Source organism: Buceros rhinoceros, unplaced genomic scaffold (assembly GCF_000710305.1).
Source record: "Buceros rhinoceros silvestris isolate BGI_N320 unplaced genomic scaffold, ASM71030v1 scaffold399, whole genome shotgun sequence".
In the NCBI taxonomy this organism is placed as follows: domain Eukaryota; kingdom Metazoa; phylum Chordata; class Aves; order Bucerotiformes; family Bucerotidae; genus Buceros; species Buceros rhinoceros.
Genome location: NW_010429516.1, coordinates 30696 through 47130, shown reverse-complemented (window position 1 = coordinate 47130; position 16435 = coordinate 30696). Strand labels below are relative to the sequence as shown.

General features: G+C 40.6%; 1 protein-coding gene across 1 annotated transcript in view; it reads left to right on the top strand.

Moving 5' to 3' along the window:
• Nucleotides 1-8238: 8238 nt before the first annotated feature.
• Nucleotides 8239-16435, top strand: part of UGT8 (UDP glycosyltransferase 8) — a 24373-nt gene continuing 16176 nt past the window's right edge. Inside the window, exon 1 of the mRNA XM_010142644.1 lies at nucleotides 8239-9062. Within this exon, the coding sequence (XP_010140946.1) occupies nucleotides 8241-9062 (822 nt within the window). The 5' untranslated portion in view covers nucleotides 8239-8240. The remainder of the gene's footprint in view (nucleotides 9063-16435) is intronic.

The window sequence follows — 16435 nt, the reverse complement described above, 5'->3', positions numbered from 1 at the left end:
CTTCAATAAAGTATGTGGTTTTTAACTTCAGCTGTAGTGCACAGAGTGTTAAGAAAGCTGAGTTGTGTGAAGAGGAGCGTGCCTTTTCCCTATTACAATGTTCTTGTTATGAGAACAGTTAACTGACTTTAATCGTTTACTGGATCCTTGCCTTTTCTTGACTGATGCTGTCAATACTGTAGTATTATAATCCCAAAGTGTGCAAGTTTATAAATTTTTAATCTTTTTAAATATGATTAATCTTTTCAGAGGTTTAGGATTATTTTCCATAAACATGAAGACTCATTTAAAGCCATTCTTTCAGAAGACGAGTGGCAAAGTGCTACCAAGAATGTCATATTTCAATCGCTTGCTGTAAGTTCATCTTAATAGGACTCTATGCCTTGTGTGTTTTATTCCCATATAAATTTATAAATTCTTAAAAACCTATCTGCTAGTATGTCTATTGAAAATACTTTGTGTACTAACTGTAAAACCTGTATTTTGAAAGAGAGGTACCTTTTCTAGCTTGCTACCTCTCAAGCGAGGATTTCTTAGAATTGGTTTTCCACAACTCTCAAGTACCAAACCTTAGGTAAAATCCTTCAGTGTTTGAGTAAAAACTGTTACACAAGAAAGTTGTTACTAAGAGGGATTTCTTAAATTGTGTATCTCTTCTCTCCCTGTTAACAACTCCTGTGCTGTTTGTGTAACTAACAGAAGTCTGGGAGGTGATCACAGTGACATTGTAACACTGATAAATCTTACGCTTTTATCTGTAGATGTGATGTTCTGGTACTCATTGAAATGCTTCAGTCATTGGACAGAAGGATGTAATTGTTAAAGAAACCATACAAAGTAAATGCAAAAGCCTGCCCTAGTGAGCCCTACTAATCGTTTCCACTAATTTCTTAATTTATTAATTTGGTTGAAATAGGAGCCTGTAGTTAGAAGCCAAATCTTACCACTTATCTAAAACATTGCAACACAAAATAATGATTGTGGCATGCATCACCTCAGCAATTAGTAACAACATGCCTGAGAGGAAGAACATAAGAATGTAAACCCAAAAGTTGTGCAATATCTGTTACCAGAGTCTCTTGCTAGATAATGTAGTGGTTTGTGTGTTCACACATCCCTGATGCTTTCATCTGTTTTACTGCCCATGGGCTACTTAGTAGCAACCACTTCCTAATCTTAAACTGCGGCTTGCTGCCTGAAGTCAGCATACAGGCCTGATCTACTGTAATGCTCCTAAAGGATTCTGGGGTAGTAGTTCCTCTTACCTACAGAATATGTACCGTACAGCAAGCAGTCTTATGGGTTAAGAACATATTTTACAATTGCCAGCTTAAAGGGTTTAGGAGTCAAGGTGTACTTCTAGCTTGAAAAACATGGTCTGTCTTGCTCTGCTTGTGTGTATGGGCATATTTTTGCCTTCAATATCAGCTGCTTGTATGTGGCTGATAAAGCTCAGACTTGGTTTGGATGCATATATTTTTATCACTGAATCATCCTGTGACCACTGCTAGAGAAACTTTTATTTGTCTCGGAATATTTTTGTCCCCTTTCAGCATTACCCTTAACTGGAAGTGCTTTTTGTTAGCCATTCCTTCCTATCTTAGGCTTGATAAAATGCTTTGCTTACAGGGCCTTTGGTCATGCAACTGGTATTGTAGGGCTTGGTTCTGTATTTGTTTAACTGAAATGTTTATAAACCTGTGAAGATTGGCTACTATGCTTTATCTGTAGAAGTGTTTAGTAACAGCTAAAGCAAACAGATTTGCACATAAAATAAGTTTAACATCAATGGGATTTTGAGTAGGCAAGGCAGAACTGGAGCTTCGGTTAATTGGGTGACACAGGTAATGCATCAGGTAACAATCTGAGATTCATGCTCATTTCTTTCTCCTCTTTAATGCTACCTTTTTAAGAGTGGTAGTAAACCATAGCCAGTAGCTGCTTTTGTGCTTTTCAGAGGGTGTTTGTAGTGCTCTCAGTAACCAGTTGTTTTTCAGTCACAACTTAGCTCAGCATTTTTCTGACCATATTTTTGACCCCATGACTCTTTTTACAGCTACAGTACCTGCTCTCTGAAAAGAAAGAAATCCACTCTATATGTTTACTTGTGGTAGATGCTGCTGTTTGGTGTGGTAAGGTGGGGTTAATTGGCTGCTGAGGTGACACTGCACTGCTTATGGTGCTGGTTTTTTGGCCTTGGATGGAAATATGAGCAGCTGGCATAAGGGATGTCAAGTTTGACTTGGTGAAAGAAAAGCAACTGGCCTGGAGCCTGCTATGGGCAGTTGTGGAACGTAACTGATAACTGGTCAAGGTCTACTCTCCCTGTGTGGAAACTGCACCAGATTTGCAACTTCTGTTAAAAGTTCAGTTGCTGATAAAATACATCAAAAATTTTCTGTTTTCCTCTCTTGTTCCAGCTGGCTCAGATCACTGTGGAATTTTGGAGACTTTATAGCAGGGTTTGTATTCTCCCTTCTAAAATACTGAGTTTTTGTGTAAAATAAACTGATAGTAAAGAGAGAGGACAATATTGTGAGCAAGACTAAGTAATAAATTTGCATGTTACCAGAACTCTGGTGGCAGTTTGCAGTATGCATGGTTTGCTGAAATGCATAGAAATCTCAAATTTTTTCCCCCTTTTTTATCGCTACATTCCTGTGACGCGTGTGATTAGCTTTTCATTTGGGCGTAGTCATTTCAGTGCTAATTAGCACCCACAATTGGGTCTGCAGAGGTGCAAGTCTAGTTGGTAAGCAGGCGCCTTTTAATGTGTGCTGGTATCGGTTAAATTGTAATGAGTAATTTGAGCTCTTCAGGTAAGGTGAGAATGATCAGCAGCTAGAAAGATTGCTCCTTTGCTGTCAGTGTTTACTGTGAAGGGCACCTTTCCAGGGAGAGGTCCTGGCCTTCTGACAGACTGCCCAGGTAAACTCAACAAACCTTAGCAAATCCACAGAAAGGCTGAAAGGAAGGGAAGAACTTGAAAAAACTAATAGCATCACTGAATTCAATCTCTAAAACCTCATTTGCTGCTTAACATGTAACACTCCTGACTTGTAAATAGTGAGTAAAAAGGACTCAGATCATATGGTATGTGTAGGTGCGTAAGAACTGTTCACATTTTTGAGTAGTGATAAATACTCAAGCAGTTTGAATTCAAGCTGTGCTGCATGTGGAGGTGCTCAAGAGCTGCTTTCACTTCTAGATCTCTCTGCAGTGGTATTGGTGGCTTGGAAATGGTTATTTTTGTGAGAGTCAGAAATATTAGGTAGGCAGGCAGTGGTATAAAACAGAAAATACCACAGATGTACCTGTGAGTTTGAATTACAGAGTGGTTAGCAGATTGTTAAGGATTGGCAGTAAATCTAGTCTTCGGTATGTATTCCAGTACTGTGACTGTTATGTAAGTTAGTAATTTGAGCTATTTTAAAACCATTTGAAGACTGGAATATAACTGAGTACTACATCGGTTTTATAATAGTAATTTAAACATTAAGACTTTCTCATAATATATGTAAATGTCATTCAGTTTCTTTCCACATTGCCTAATTTTCAAGTATTAAGCCTTTGTGAACAATGGGAGGGGAAGGATCCTCCCCCTTGTTTTTGCCTCTGAAAGTCGCCAATTCCTGTATAGTCACACTTCCTGTTCTGATCCTGCTTGGTCTTTCTGCGTGAATGGAAAAATAATCAGCATTTAGAACTGTTTTGAAAGCATCACTCTAGCAGTCTTTTCTGGATGTGCTTGGCTTTCTGTAACATGTTTTAAGTCTCTTACTTTCTCTTTCATTTGAAAAAAGCACATGTACGTTATTAACGTTATGAGAAGCTGTTGGAATAGGTTTAATGTTTAACCTCTTGGTATTTAATCTTTAACTTTTTCTTGCTGCACTCCTCTAGGTGAACTCTACAGTCGGCAGTTGGTTTCACTCATAGGAAGCCACTCCGCATCTCTTTTTTTCCTCTTTACCATTGCTTTTAGGGCTTTTTGGCTGAAAATAGTAATGGATTCAATTTGGTCATAGCTTTGTGTGTTGTTTGGTTGTATTTTTAAAAATTTTAGAATATTTGGATTTTTCTTTTCAACGACTATTATAAAAGGATGTTATATACCAGTTGTGTACCAGTTCAGACAACAAAACCTTAGTATTTAATGGAGGCAAATTCTAAGCAGGACTGAAGATAGAGGTAGAAAATGGTTTTATATTGTTAACTATCTTGAAGAAACACATAATCTTCTGGCTTTGGATTTTCTTTTGTCTTTTCTGCCAGGATACTTGTTGGTTCTTTTCATGTGCCTTGTATTCAGAAACAGGAAGAAGTTTTGTGGGATGTTGATACTTTTTATTTTATCAAGTGATATATTCTGGGGGTTCACTGCTGGAGTATGACTGGAAATTAGTGGGAAGAGTCCCTGTGTTCTAGTTTTGATTAGCTGGCTTCCAGCTGAGCAGCACCTCATAATTTTCCTGAGCCCCGTAAAACCCCCTCCTCCTAGTGTTGCTCCCTGTTTTTGGAAATGAGTTGAATTAGAAATGCCCGTTGAAATAGGCACGCCTCCACAGCTCTCCCAGTCTTGGTGGAAAGACCTGACGTGCCAGAGGAGGTCATTGCATGATGCTTATGACTAATTGGCTTACAAAGTGCTGTGACATATTGCCTTTGTTCCTGCTAACTGCAAACCTTCCAAGCTCCCTGCTTCTGTCTGGTCAGTGAATGAAATGCTGAGGCTTCATCCTGCAGGTTCCTGCCAAAAGTTCTATCTAAGGTCAATGCTGTTTTCCCAGTAAAAATGTCACTTAATCGGCATTTCTCTAATAGCATCATGTGTTTAATACCTCTGTGGCTTAGCAGGTTCTGTACGTATATTTTCCTGTCCCTCTGGAAGATGCTTGCATTGAAAAAGGAGGTGCATAATACATTTTTGAGAAGTGATTGGTTTTTTATCAGTACTGAAGGTACTGCAAGCTACAGAATCCTGGGAAAGTGTGGTGTCATTGCTTGACACTGGTACACCTAAAGAAGAGGAAAAACTAATGTTTGGTGAATTGTTTGTAGTTATATTGACTGATTTTCGTGTTAGATAGGTAGTGCTTTATAGTATCTTCATAAAGGGTGCAATATCCAGTGTGATTCCCATTTAAAACATGGCTGCTTGGTGAGGGTGGCAATAGGAAGCAACAGGGTACTGTCATCATCCTGGGGAAGTACAGCTCTAGTTCCCATGGCTTTTGGTGGTGTACGCGTGACCCCGGTTATGGAAAATGTGCCTTAGGGCTAAGGATTGTATCTTCCTGCTCTGGGTCTGTGTTGGGTCAGGAGATCAAACTGCAGCCCCGGTATGCCCGTAACCTGTTGGATCGTGATTAGCCCTTAGGCTCCTGGTGCCTTTGATTTACACTGCTGATAGAAACATTAACTGGTTCTGAGTTTCCCAATCCCACACCTTCATTCATGGTTTTGTAATACTGCTATTGTTGACAGGAGCTGTATTGTAATATCATGGGAATGCTTATAGCAAGGGGAGATGTAACCAATAATGGCTTTTTTCCAAGTCTGATTAATAATTTTTCTTGGATATTTCATTGATAAACCATTATTTACTTTTTTAAGCACACTTACCTAATAAGTGTTTTCCTTTAGTTGCCTCTCTACTCCTGCACTTGCACAACCCTCTGCTGAAACATGCAAGTTTGCGGGAGCAAAGTGGGCTTAGTGCTGGCATGTTCTTCCCAGGAGAACTCCTGGGAGGGCAGCTGAGCTCTGTCTGTTTTCTAAAAAGCCTCTGGTGAAAGCAAAGGCCTAAACTAAAAAGGCAATATAATACCTTAAAACGTCTCAGACAGGCTTTCATGCTGGGAGGTAAGCAGTGTTTCCTGTAGTAAGAACACTTTTTCCAGCTTTATTGGAGAGCAAATAGGATTGCTGTTTGGTTTGATTTAACTACTCCTGTTTGCTGAAGAGGTGTTTTAGGGTAATCTCCAACACCCTAATTGAAGTAGTTTAAACAGATCCATCTCTCCCGATGTCAGTGACAGTGGTGCAGTACAGAAGATCTCATATGCTACTGCTAATATTTGCAGCAAGTAATTTCCACTCCTCTTCCCCTGAAGTGCTTTTTCTGAGCTTTATGCCTAGAAGCAGTGAAGCCTCTGAGTACTTCCCAGAACGTATTGCAGCCTGTGAATATGGTGGTGTGGAGATGTCAAACTCTCCATACTCCAGTTCCTCACTACTTGTCCGTGGGTACTGTAAGGTTTTGCTGTGCATCTTCATGCTCGGGGCTCCTTGCTGGGAAACAAAAAGAACCCACTGCATCTGCATCAGTGAACTTTTCTTGTGCTATGTATGTGTGTGTGTGCGCAGACTGCTGCTGGCAATAATTAATGTAAAATTGGTAGAGTTCTCTAAGTGATAGTTGGTAATCTCCTAGGCAGTGGCTAACACTGGAGGAGGTTTCAAATCCAGTAAGAAAATTTAGTTTAGAAAGAAGGTGAGAAACTTAATTTAAATAGTCGTATGTACCTTGTGGTGATTTTCCCAGCTTTAATTTGGCTTGGTGCATGCTTATAAATGTTTCAAAGTCCAGCCACTTGCAGAAGCTGGGGCATCTTTCAGGAAGCTCAATATTTTACAGTAGCAATACGAATATGGGATGCTCTGTTGGTGATCTGGTGACCCACATAACATTAAAAAAAGAAAAATCTAAAAAAAGTCCTGAGCAATCTGTTGTAGGAGGGTTGTAAGACTACACTGTAAGGAGATAACAAGGACTGAGTAGCAGCATTATCTGTTTCTGTTGTGCTTATTTATAAAGGACACTGCCACAGACTCAGGTTTCCATGTGGACTGGTTTGGCATGAGAAAAGAGCAGATTGTTTGGTTTGGCTTCTGCTTGTTTCTCTGTCCTAGAAGGGTTAAAGTGACTGAGGAGTTTTATGATGTACTGTCTCTGCACTTCTGATACACTTTCATCTGGTGCATACAGCATTTTATCGGCTTTACTCACCAAAACACAGGGAGGAGAAAAAAGTATTCTCTCTTTTCCTGCCAGCCTGCTACTGTCAGAAACTCTGTGTGTTGGGGACAGCAGAGGGGTTTTCAGCATTGGTTAGGGTTTGTGCTCGAGGGCATGCTCAAGTGCTGATTTAAGTATGTTCAGAACCAAGTATTTCTAGAAGTGCTTCAGTGGAAGTGGCAGTGTTTACGTAGGTAGTACTAACTCCTGTTATTTCACTTGTTCTCCTACAAAGTAAAATTTTTGAAAGCTGGAAATACTTAAATTGGTTCTTATTCAATGGTGGCGTCTTCCTGCCAGTTTTTGACTTTCCACCCTTGTGTCTGATCAGTGTTGATATTAAAGAAAAATATTGCATGAATTTGCAGGTCCTTTTAGAAGAAAATCTTCTCTATTCACTTTGGTTTATATGAAAACAAAATGGCAGAAAAGGTTATCTTTAGATCAAAATAGAGTTCCAGCTTGGAGGACAGCTTCAAAGCTGTGGGTTACTCTCAGACAAGACCTTGCAGTAGAAATGATCGTAACCATGTTAACAGTAGCCTGAAGCGTGGCATGCTCAAACTACAAAATTAAAATGGACATGTTTTAAGTTCCAGTTGAGGGGCAAAGACTGAATTGTATTTATAAGAGAGTCATCTTACATCCTATGCACTGAAGAATCACCAGTGCATCCTTTGAGGCTCATGTGTAATAAATACAGGATTTGAGCCTTCCTGTCTTTGAAATTAACTTTTTTCTTACTTTATATATTATGATGATTGTAGTGCAGTTATGCTTTTAAATATAATCACAGATGTTGCAGGATCTGGCTTTCAGAGCTGACTCCAAGATCTTAGAACTGTTGGATAGCATATATAATTTGGAAGCAGTGCCTGTGGTATACTTACGGAGGGTACCTGCCTCATCTCTCAGATGGTTTTCCTGCTGTTTAATGCCATTATCAGCCTCTGTGTTGAAAGAAGTCTCTTGTTTATCCTTAATGCCAGATGAAGGGCGAGGAGAGGGAAAAGGCAGATCTTGCTGGAAACTGGGCACTACCTAGTGCCTTCTGAAGCAGAGTGCCTCTCTTGTTCCCCCTGACCACTGCGGACATCTTTGCAATAGGGAGGTGTGCTGAGTTTTCACAGGACAGCCTCATAATAACTTCTTTTAAATTAACAGGTAGTGTGTGAACCTGTTTTCTGTTGATGTAATGCTTTTATTTCTCATTTCAGCTATGAAGCCGTACGCGCCAGCTTTCGTTCTCCTGTGGAGTGCTGTCGGAATAGTGAGGGCTGCCAAAATCGTTGTTGTGCCGCCAATTATGTTTGAAAGCCATCTTTATATTTTCAAGACTCTGGCCTCAGCCTTGCACGACCAAGGTCACCAGACAGTGTTTCTCCTCTCTGAGGGCAGAGAGATTCCTCCATCTAATCACTATAGACTTCAGCGCTACCCAGGGATCTTTAACAGCAGCACCTCGGATGATTTTCTTCAGTCCAAGATGAGGAGTATCTTCTCGGGAAGACTGACAGCCCTCGAACTGTTTGATATCCTGGACCACTATTCCAAGAACTGTGACATGATCGTTGGCAACCGAAACCTCATGCATGCCCTGAAACAGGAAGAATTTGACCTGCTCCTTGTAGATCCCAATGAGATGTGTGGATTTGTTATTGCTCATCTTTTAGGGGTGAAATACGCTGTCTTTTCCACTGGCCTCTGGTATCCAGCAGAAGTGGGTGCTCCAGCTCCCCTGTCATATGTTCCAGAATTTAACTCGCTGCTCACAGATCACATGAACCTATTTGAGAGGATTAAAAATACTGTTGTTTATATTGTTTCAAGATTTGGAGTCAGTTTTTTGGTTCTGCCAAAATATGAAAGGATAATGCAGAAACACAAGGTTCTGCCAGAACGGTCCATGTATGACTTGGTTCATGGATCCAGCCTATGGATGCTTTGTACTGATGTAGCTCTGGAGTTTCCAAGACCTACGCTACCCAATGTTGTTTATGTGGGAGGAATCCTAACCAAACCGGCCAGCCCTCTGCCAGAAGTAAGGTTTGCTGAGCTTTACAGTAACTGCTGTGGTATCTGGTTGACCTCATATGAGTGGCAGGTTTTTAAGCAGTGAATCTCAAATGGGATCTATTGTCTTTTGCTGTTGATTGATTAGTGAAATACACCCTGGAAGTAGCTTGGGGTGGTGGTGAGGGGAACTATCAGACATGAAGCCATCAAAATGAGCCTTTTGTGGTTGTGGGAAGTATTTTGCTTTTGATAAAGTGCTTAATGGTACAGTAGAGGAAAAGAGTGCACACTATCTCGGAAACTACATCTGTAGCTTCAAAGCAAGCGTTGGTTAAGATGGGAAGAAGGGAGAATGGATGAATACCTTTAAAGAAGATGCTTTAGTTTAAAGGAGCCTGCTGATAGGTTATAGTATCTGATTTCACAGTATTAGTGTTTTCATGCTGAGTTCTTCCCTTGGTTTGATAGGTCTTTAAAACTAGGTGTTTATAAGCATCAAGAAGCTGTGTATAGGCCAAGAAATGGAGGTGATACGATTTAACATAAATGACACCACTGCTCTACTCAGATTTGAATTTTTACTGTATACTTACTGAGGATCGGGTACTGAACTTCAGACCGAGTTAGTGATAGTGACTGGACTGATTCCAGAAATCCTGGCTACACAGATTAATAATTAAGTTTGATTACTTCAGTATACCATGTGATCTTTGATACTGGAGAGCCAAGAATGCCTCTGTTTAGCAACACAATGGTGAGTGACAGGCAGAACAAATTTTCACAGAAAACCATGTCATTTACACTTCTATTTCTGTGTGCATAAACAAACAGATCTTGAAACGGAGATGATTATTAATGGATGCTTCTGGCTGGGTGATAAATAGGTAGTTAGACCTGCAATACCCAACAATTTGCTTCTAAAAATGTCTCATTCAGCCTTTGTTTTTTTGCATGAAAACTGCCAGGCCCAGTCATCATCTGTTTTAGCCTGAAAATTGGTCGTGCAAGGCTGGGGGTTTTTTTGGTGGGCTTGTTTGTTTTTTTGGTTTTTTTGGGTTTTTTTTGCACTGTTCATAATGTCTTTACTTAGCAATACCATTTTTCACTGTCTCGGAAAACATCAGTCAACCCTCTGATTTGGGCTGCAGGATATGGAGCACTGAACCAGTTTCCTCATCTTCCAACTGCCCTGCCATGGTCAACTTTAAACACTTCTGAATGAGAGCAGACACTTGACGTCGCACTCTGAACACACTAGTGGTTCTATCCCAACATCTACTATTGTCTGTTCTCCCAGGAGTCATCAGAGATAACTATAGTGTGCTTCTAACAGGTTCTTCCTGTGTGAGCATTAATGTGTGTGTGTTTAGAAAGGGTCAGGCTTCACAGATACCCTGAGAAAGGTAGCCCTGTGCTCTTCTAAACAAGAGTTCAGCCCTACTCTCTCCAGGAAAAAACTTGCTGACTGGATTGAGTTTCAGCTTTTCATTGTCCAAACCTGTCTTTTCTTGTGCTGTAAGAATAAAAGTGTCTTTGCATGATAAATTCGGGCAGTACATTGACATTGTCTATTTTTTGTCTCTGTAGATTGGTCTTTAGGGTAAAAAATTAACGGCCCTTGAAAGTAGATACTGTCTTTGCTCTAAAATGGAGTGAAAGAAATTGAAAGGATCAGTTTTCTTCCAATGTTTTGCTATAGGGATGTGTGCATATAGATACAGAAATGTATGTTTGTACACACATGTATTTGGAGCCTTTTTGGAATTTATTTCTGTGTACTTTCTAAATTTGCTTGGGAATCACGGGTGTTAAACTCTTACAGTATATTAAAATTCAAGAAAATGGAACAGTAAGGAAAATGTTTACGCATAATCCACTGCAGTCTGTATTGTAGGTAAATTACAGGGCAGTCAGTGAACTGCTAGATAAAATTCACAGCTGTCGCTTTATTCTGGCAGATGAAAATGGGGTAGTTGGTGCTGTGACTGCTTCCAGCTATTGCCACGTCTCTAAGGCAGGAGCACTTGCTAGGTAATTTTCTGCAGCTTTTAGCCTGGTGCATTAAGGTAAGCCGGAAGCAGAGCTGGTTCATGTTTCTCTGCTGGGCTCTAAAGAGTGGTGCTTCAGGAGCTATCCTGTAGATAGAAGAGCAATGTTCCTGCGCAGAGATGGTCATCAGAAAAGAGGGGCATGTGGCTGGAGCTAACAGCTTTAGCAGGCAAATTTAAGCTACTATTACAAGCCGTTCAGGTCTCTTACGGTCTCCAGAACTGCTTATAAGTAGCTTAGTCCACTTTTTTCTGAAGGTGAAGCATTAAGGAGAAAAAAAAAGAAATCTGTGTTTTTTCAAGTCCCAAATACCTGCTCAACACAAAATACCCAAGCACCTCAGCAGCAGCACTGCTGCTGCATTGGCAGAGTTTGTTATTTTTGAGGGGAGTAAAAAAGGAAAATGTAGTTTGTTTAACCAGATCAGAATTTCTATACATAACGGAACAGCTCTTGTTTTCTGCTAATAAATAACATCTTAAAGAAAAGGCAGAGAGTAGTAATTAAAAGGGAGGCGAAGTTCCAGGCCTTTTAAACTGTTAATATGATGGCTGTGTTTAATTCTAGGGGATGTGATAGCTCTGTTTTGTGGTTGCCTGGAGTCTGTACTTGTGTTTTCCTTAAACTTTCCTTAAAGAAAAGTTAGAAAAAACATAGCTTGAAAGGTAGCACATGTCAGGGGTTGCTGAATATCCATGTCATGTAACCATGTGTTGTGTGAGGGGAACCAGACCTGACTCTTGCTTTGCTCTGTCACGTGGATAGTTTGTTTCAGTGCAATGGAAGGGTTTTGTAAATCCCCCAATCATCCCCACTTACTGCGTGCAGGTTGCCTTTATAGAGTATTTTTGGTGCGGGTAAACTTGATTTATTTTGGAGGATGTTAAGTTGGAAGCTTTATTTCACCTGTGAACCAAATGCTTGCAGATAGGAGAACATAAGGGTCTGTAGCAGCCTTTTGGATGGCTTTAAGGGATGTGCTTTGTGGGGGGCCACTCAGATAGGGGACCAGAATAGGTGTAGCCCAAGACAAGCTGCTGGAAAGTGCACAGTGTATATGTAAAGCCTCTGCCCTGCTGGCACAGTGCTCAAGTAGGACCAGGCTGCAGTCCCTGCAGGGACAGTATGTTAGTTGTGCATCAGCCGTGAAGGGAACTGGCCTTACTGGGGCGCATCCTCACTGCCCTGCACAGGCCAGAAATCAGCAGCAGCCAATCATGCAGTTAGCTCGCATGGTGGGTGTGATTTTTAACTTCTGTCAAGCTCTGTAGAGATTCTGGTTGCAGTGTGCAGCACCCGGCTGTGGTGTCTTTGGGTTGCAGCCCGTCCAGGCGCTTCGAGAATCCCTCTCTAGGCTCTGATCCTTCTTTTTGCTGTCCAAGGCAGTGCCCTGATGTCGTTCTGCACTTGGCGCAGTGTCCCTTGGCAGGATTGCAGTGATCAGCATGCTAAGGAGTAGGAGCCAAGAGCCAGTGAGGAGAAGAGCAGCAAGTCCTTTGGAGGTCACCGCTCTGCCCAGCTCCCTGCAGCGTCTGCAGCAGCTTTCTCCTCGGTGTAGTAGGGTTAGTTTTGCCCTTTACAGAGAGGCAGCGCGTCAGTCAGTGACTGAAATGCCTGATGATGGCACATTTCCTCCCTGTGCTCTTGAGCCCTGCTGCAGGTGGATAAAGCTGAGTGTAATCTGTGTCACTTGTTTTCATTGGTGGGTGGACTGATTGTTGTGTGACAAAGCTCAGCATAGTCAATACACACCATAAAATCATTGTCTGTGGTAGCTAATATCATTTTCACTGGTTAAAGTGTGTGAATGTAGAAGGTGCTTCTTTCATAACTCGTATGCTGTGTAAAAGACAAGGAGGTGGTTGAAGTGGCTTCACCCATTACCCATAAGTGAAGAAAATCTGAATGAGTGTGGGAAGAAGTCCAGGGTTTGTATAGTTAACTCCAAAAAGAGGGTATTTTGAATTGCATAGAGGACAGTGTGAGCAGAATTAGCCTTAAAAGAACAAAAGCTACTGAATATCAAGTCTTTAAGGACATTGCTGGCTTAAACTATCAAGTGTAGAATGTTACCTGACAGTCTATTCTAGATAACTGGCAGTGGCTGTCAGGAAAGGAAAAGGCTTCTCTGCTTCTTTCTTATTACTGTTCTCCAGAAGGATCTTGCAAAGCTGAATGAGGCTGGCTTTTTTAAATAACACACATTTTAAGAAACAATGGGGAAACCTCTGGTGTGGCATTTATATCTTGTTACTAAGTTGGTATGTAGTTAGGCATTAATCAGCCTGATAAGATATGTCCTTGAATCAGGGTAGAAACGTGATGGGTGCTATGAACAGCCACCTCAAGAAATACCTGGTTCCTGGTGAAGAGGGAACAGAGGGCACTGCAGAAGAGCAGCTTATCTTTGCTGCAAGGAAAGCAACTGAACACTCTCTTAAAAGGACTCCTTTCCACCAACTGGTTGATGATGTAGGTGTTTTTAGACATAGATTGGATGCTGCAGTTTGGATGCAGTTGTATTTCAGATAATCTGTGTCAGTGTTCAAAAAAAATCATAAAGTGAAATGACACAAAGTTCGTAACTTGAGCTGCTGCTTTTCACATCTGCGTAGTTTTTGAGGTTTATAACTACCTCTGGGTAACACTACTTTTTTCAATGCTGATCCTGGGGTTGTACTTTGGACTGGATCAATTTACTATTGATAGGACAAGAAACAAATGACAGTCCTGGTTTTGTGGGTTTTTTCTTTTAAATTATTCTGTACCTTAGTGAGTGAAATTTATGCTACAAAGGAGGGTGTTCACATTTCAGAATTAGAAGCTCTTTTTTCAGCCATAGTTGTCAACAAATAGTAGTTACAGGAACTCACTCCTCCCTGTACATCTTTAATCTTGTTATTATACAGATCTAGATCTATGTAACACATTGGTGGCTTTGAAATACCTTCACTAAAATGTTGGGTTTTTTTCTGAGACTTGTTGACAGCTGTGTGTTTACTGAGCATCTGTTAGCTAATAACTGGCATTTATCTTAAAATTAGGTGAAAGAATAAAGAGACGTTTTATTCCTTAGATCAGATTTTTCTCCTTCATTCAAGTTCAAGGGCACAGTCTATAAGCTCTTGCAGTAGATTTTTGCATATGGCACAGACCCATCATTTTTTTTTTCTTAAATCTGGGGAATAGTTCTTAGAGAGCTACTTCTGACAGAAAATTTCTGGTGCTGTGAAGCAATTGTAGAGCTGTTTTAAAATGATGGGGAGGCTAAAAGTCTTTTAAGGATGATAGAGATTATGGGGCACTATGTAAATTCTGTGCTGAACTGTATCTTCATGTATTCTGGGTCTGAAATACAGTTCCACATAAAGCTTCTTCCCCTTCAACAATTGATCTTTTGCTGCTCACATCAGTGTTGCCTGAGCTTTTCAGGTACCCACAGTCATAAAACTGCCATGGTCTCCAGCTTCAGATGCTTCAGTATGGCCAAGCTGGTGAACCATGTCTGTTCCTACTATACTGCTGCACTTTAACTTTGGTTAGATACGTCACTCAACATCTACCTGTGTGGTGTAAGGATGCAGGGCTGATTTCAGAAGTCAGGTATCTCCAGTAGAAGTCTGTCAAGAAGGCAGGTCCTCCAAGTACACATACCAAATGTAAGCTGGCATCCAACCATCTGACAAATGAACACCAAACCTCTGCAGCAGGCCTGTGCTGTCCATCAAAAAGCAAGTTTACTTGATTTATGAGTTGTAGTATGAGGTGGTTATTTCTTCACCTCAAATGATCGTGTGTATTAGGAATGAAAAACACAAAGTTCAGACCTTGGATGTTGTATAGGTCAAACAATGAAAGTTAAAAGCAATGGAAGTTATTTTACTATATTCATTTAAAAAATCAAACAGATTAATATAAGCTATTATAAACAGGTTTTCTTGTTTAAATATTCTAATTTGTCATTTTTGTGTTGGAATGCACAAATTGGCAGGATTTATTCACTTTGCTAATGTGCCGTGCTTTAACTGTGAGTGTCACTTGCAAGTTTTTAAGACTGACCTGTATGTAGGACGAGTAATGTGCTAGTGTTTTTCCCCATGGTCTTCTTCTCTAGCATCCTGTAGGGTAATTGCTCACATTATGTAAAGAAACAGAAGACTGGAGTTTATTTCCAAATGCATCCTCTTTTTCTGTAGTATTTGGAACGTGCTTGAGTTTGAACACGTTGGCATACCATGGGAAATGGGGATGTGTTCAAAGCTGACATTTAAAAGAAGCAAGCCTGATTATTATTGGCTTTTAAAAAATAATCTTTGTAATCAAGCTAACTTTTCTTTTCAGGTGTCCTGGTTGCTTAAAGGTTATTTAAGTGAAATGGGTAACTCGTATTTGGCTAATAATCTGCTTGGGCACTCATATATCCTGTGGCTGGGTTAGAGTTAGACAGTACCAGTTGTTTGGGGTGTTGTTTGTCTGTAGCAGGGGCCTCCCAGAGGATGGAGGCTTCTGAGGAAGAACCAAATGTGATGGATGGGGAGGAGAAGGGGTGATCCCCCACCTGACTCCTTGCCCCTGTGTTAGATGTTGAAAGCATGTGGTACTTCTTCCATGGTGTGGCTTCAGGCACCAATTACCTGACCTTCTGGGAAAATCACTAATGTATCTTCAACTTCTCTGCCCAAAAAAGCATCTGTCTTCCAAATGATGCCATTCTCATTAAAGATTTTTTCTTCAAGGGAATCCTGGTTCAAGGGAATCAGTTCATCTTTTGCTGAAATGTAGTATACAGTAATTTTTTTCAGTGCCTGGATTCAGCAGATGTCCTTTACAGATGACCTGAAGTAAAGTCTGCTTCAGTATCCTGTCTGAACAGCCCTGACAGAGAGTTGTTCATAGGTCACAACAGAACAGAAGTTTTGTCATTAACAATGTTGTTCTAATGGTTTTATTTTATTTGCCTCTGAGAGGTGAAAATAGGCATTTGCTCAGCAAGTGCTGGTGTGGTGCTTGGTGCCTTTTCATGCTCTTTTGCCACAAAGGTGAGGGGGAGACACAAGTAGATAGGGACCTTCTGAGAGTTTGAGTGCAATTCTGATCGCCTCAACCAAATGGAGGAGCAGAAGAGGAGATTAAGGAGGTCTCAGGAGGGATGTGAGATCTTATAACTTACATGTGGGCTCAGAAGCCAGCTGATCTTAAGCTTGTTAAAGCAGGGGTGATAACTGATGGCCTGTTTAAATATATAAATACTAAATTAAAATGTGTTATGTGTGTCTGTGTGTATGCACACATATGTATGCCTGCGTGTGTGTATATATATGCTTATAAATGTTAAAAGAGAAGGGAAAG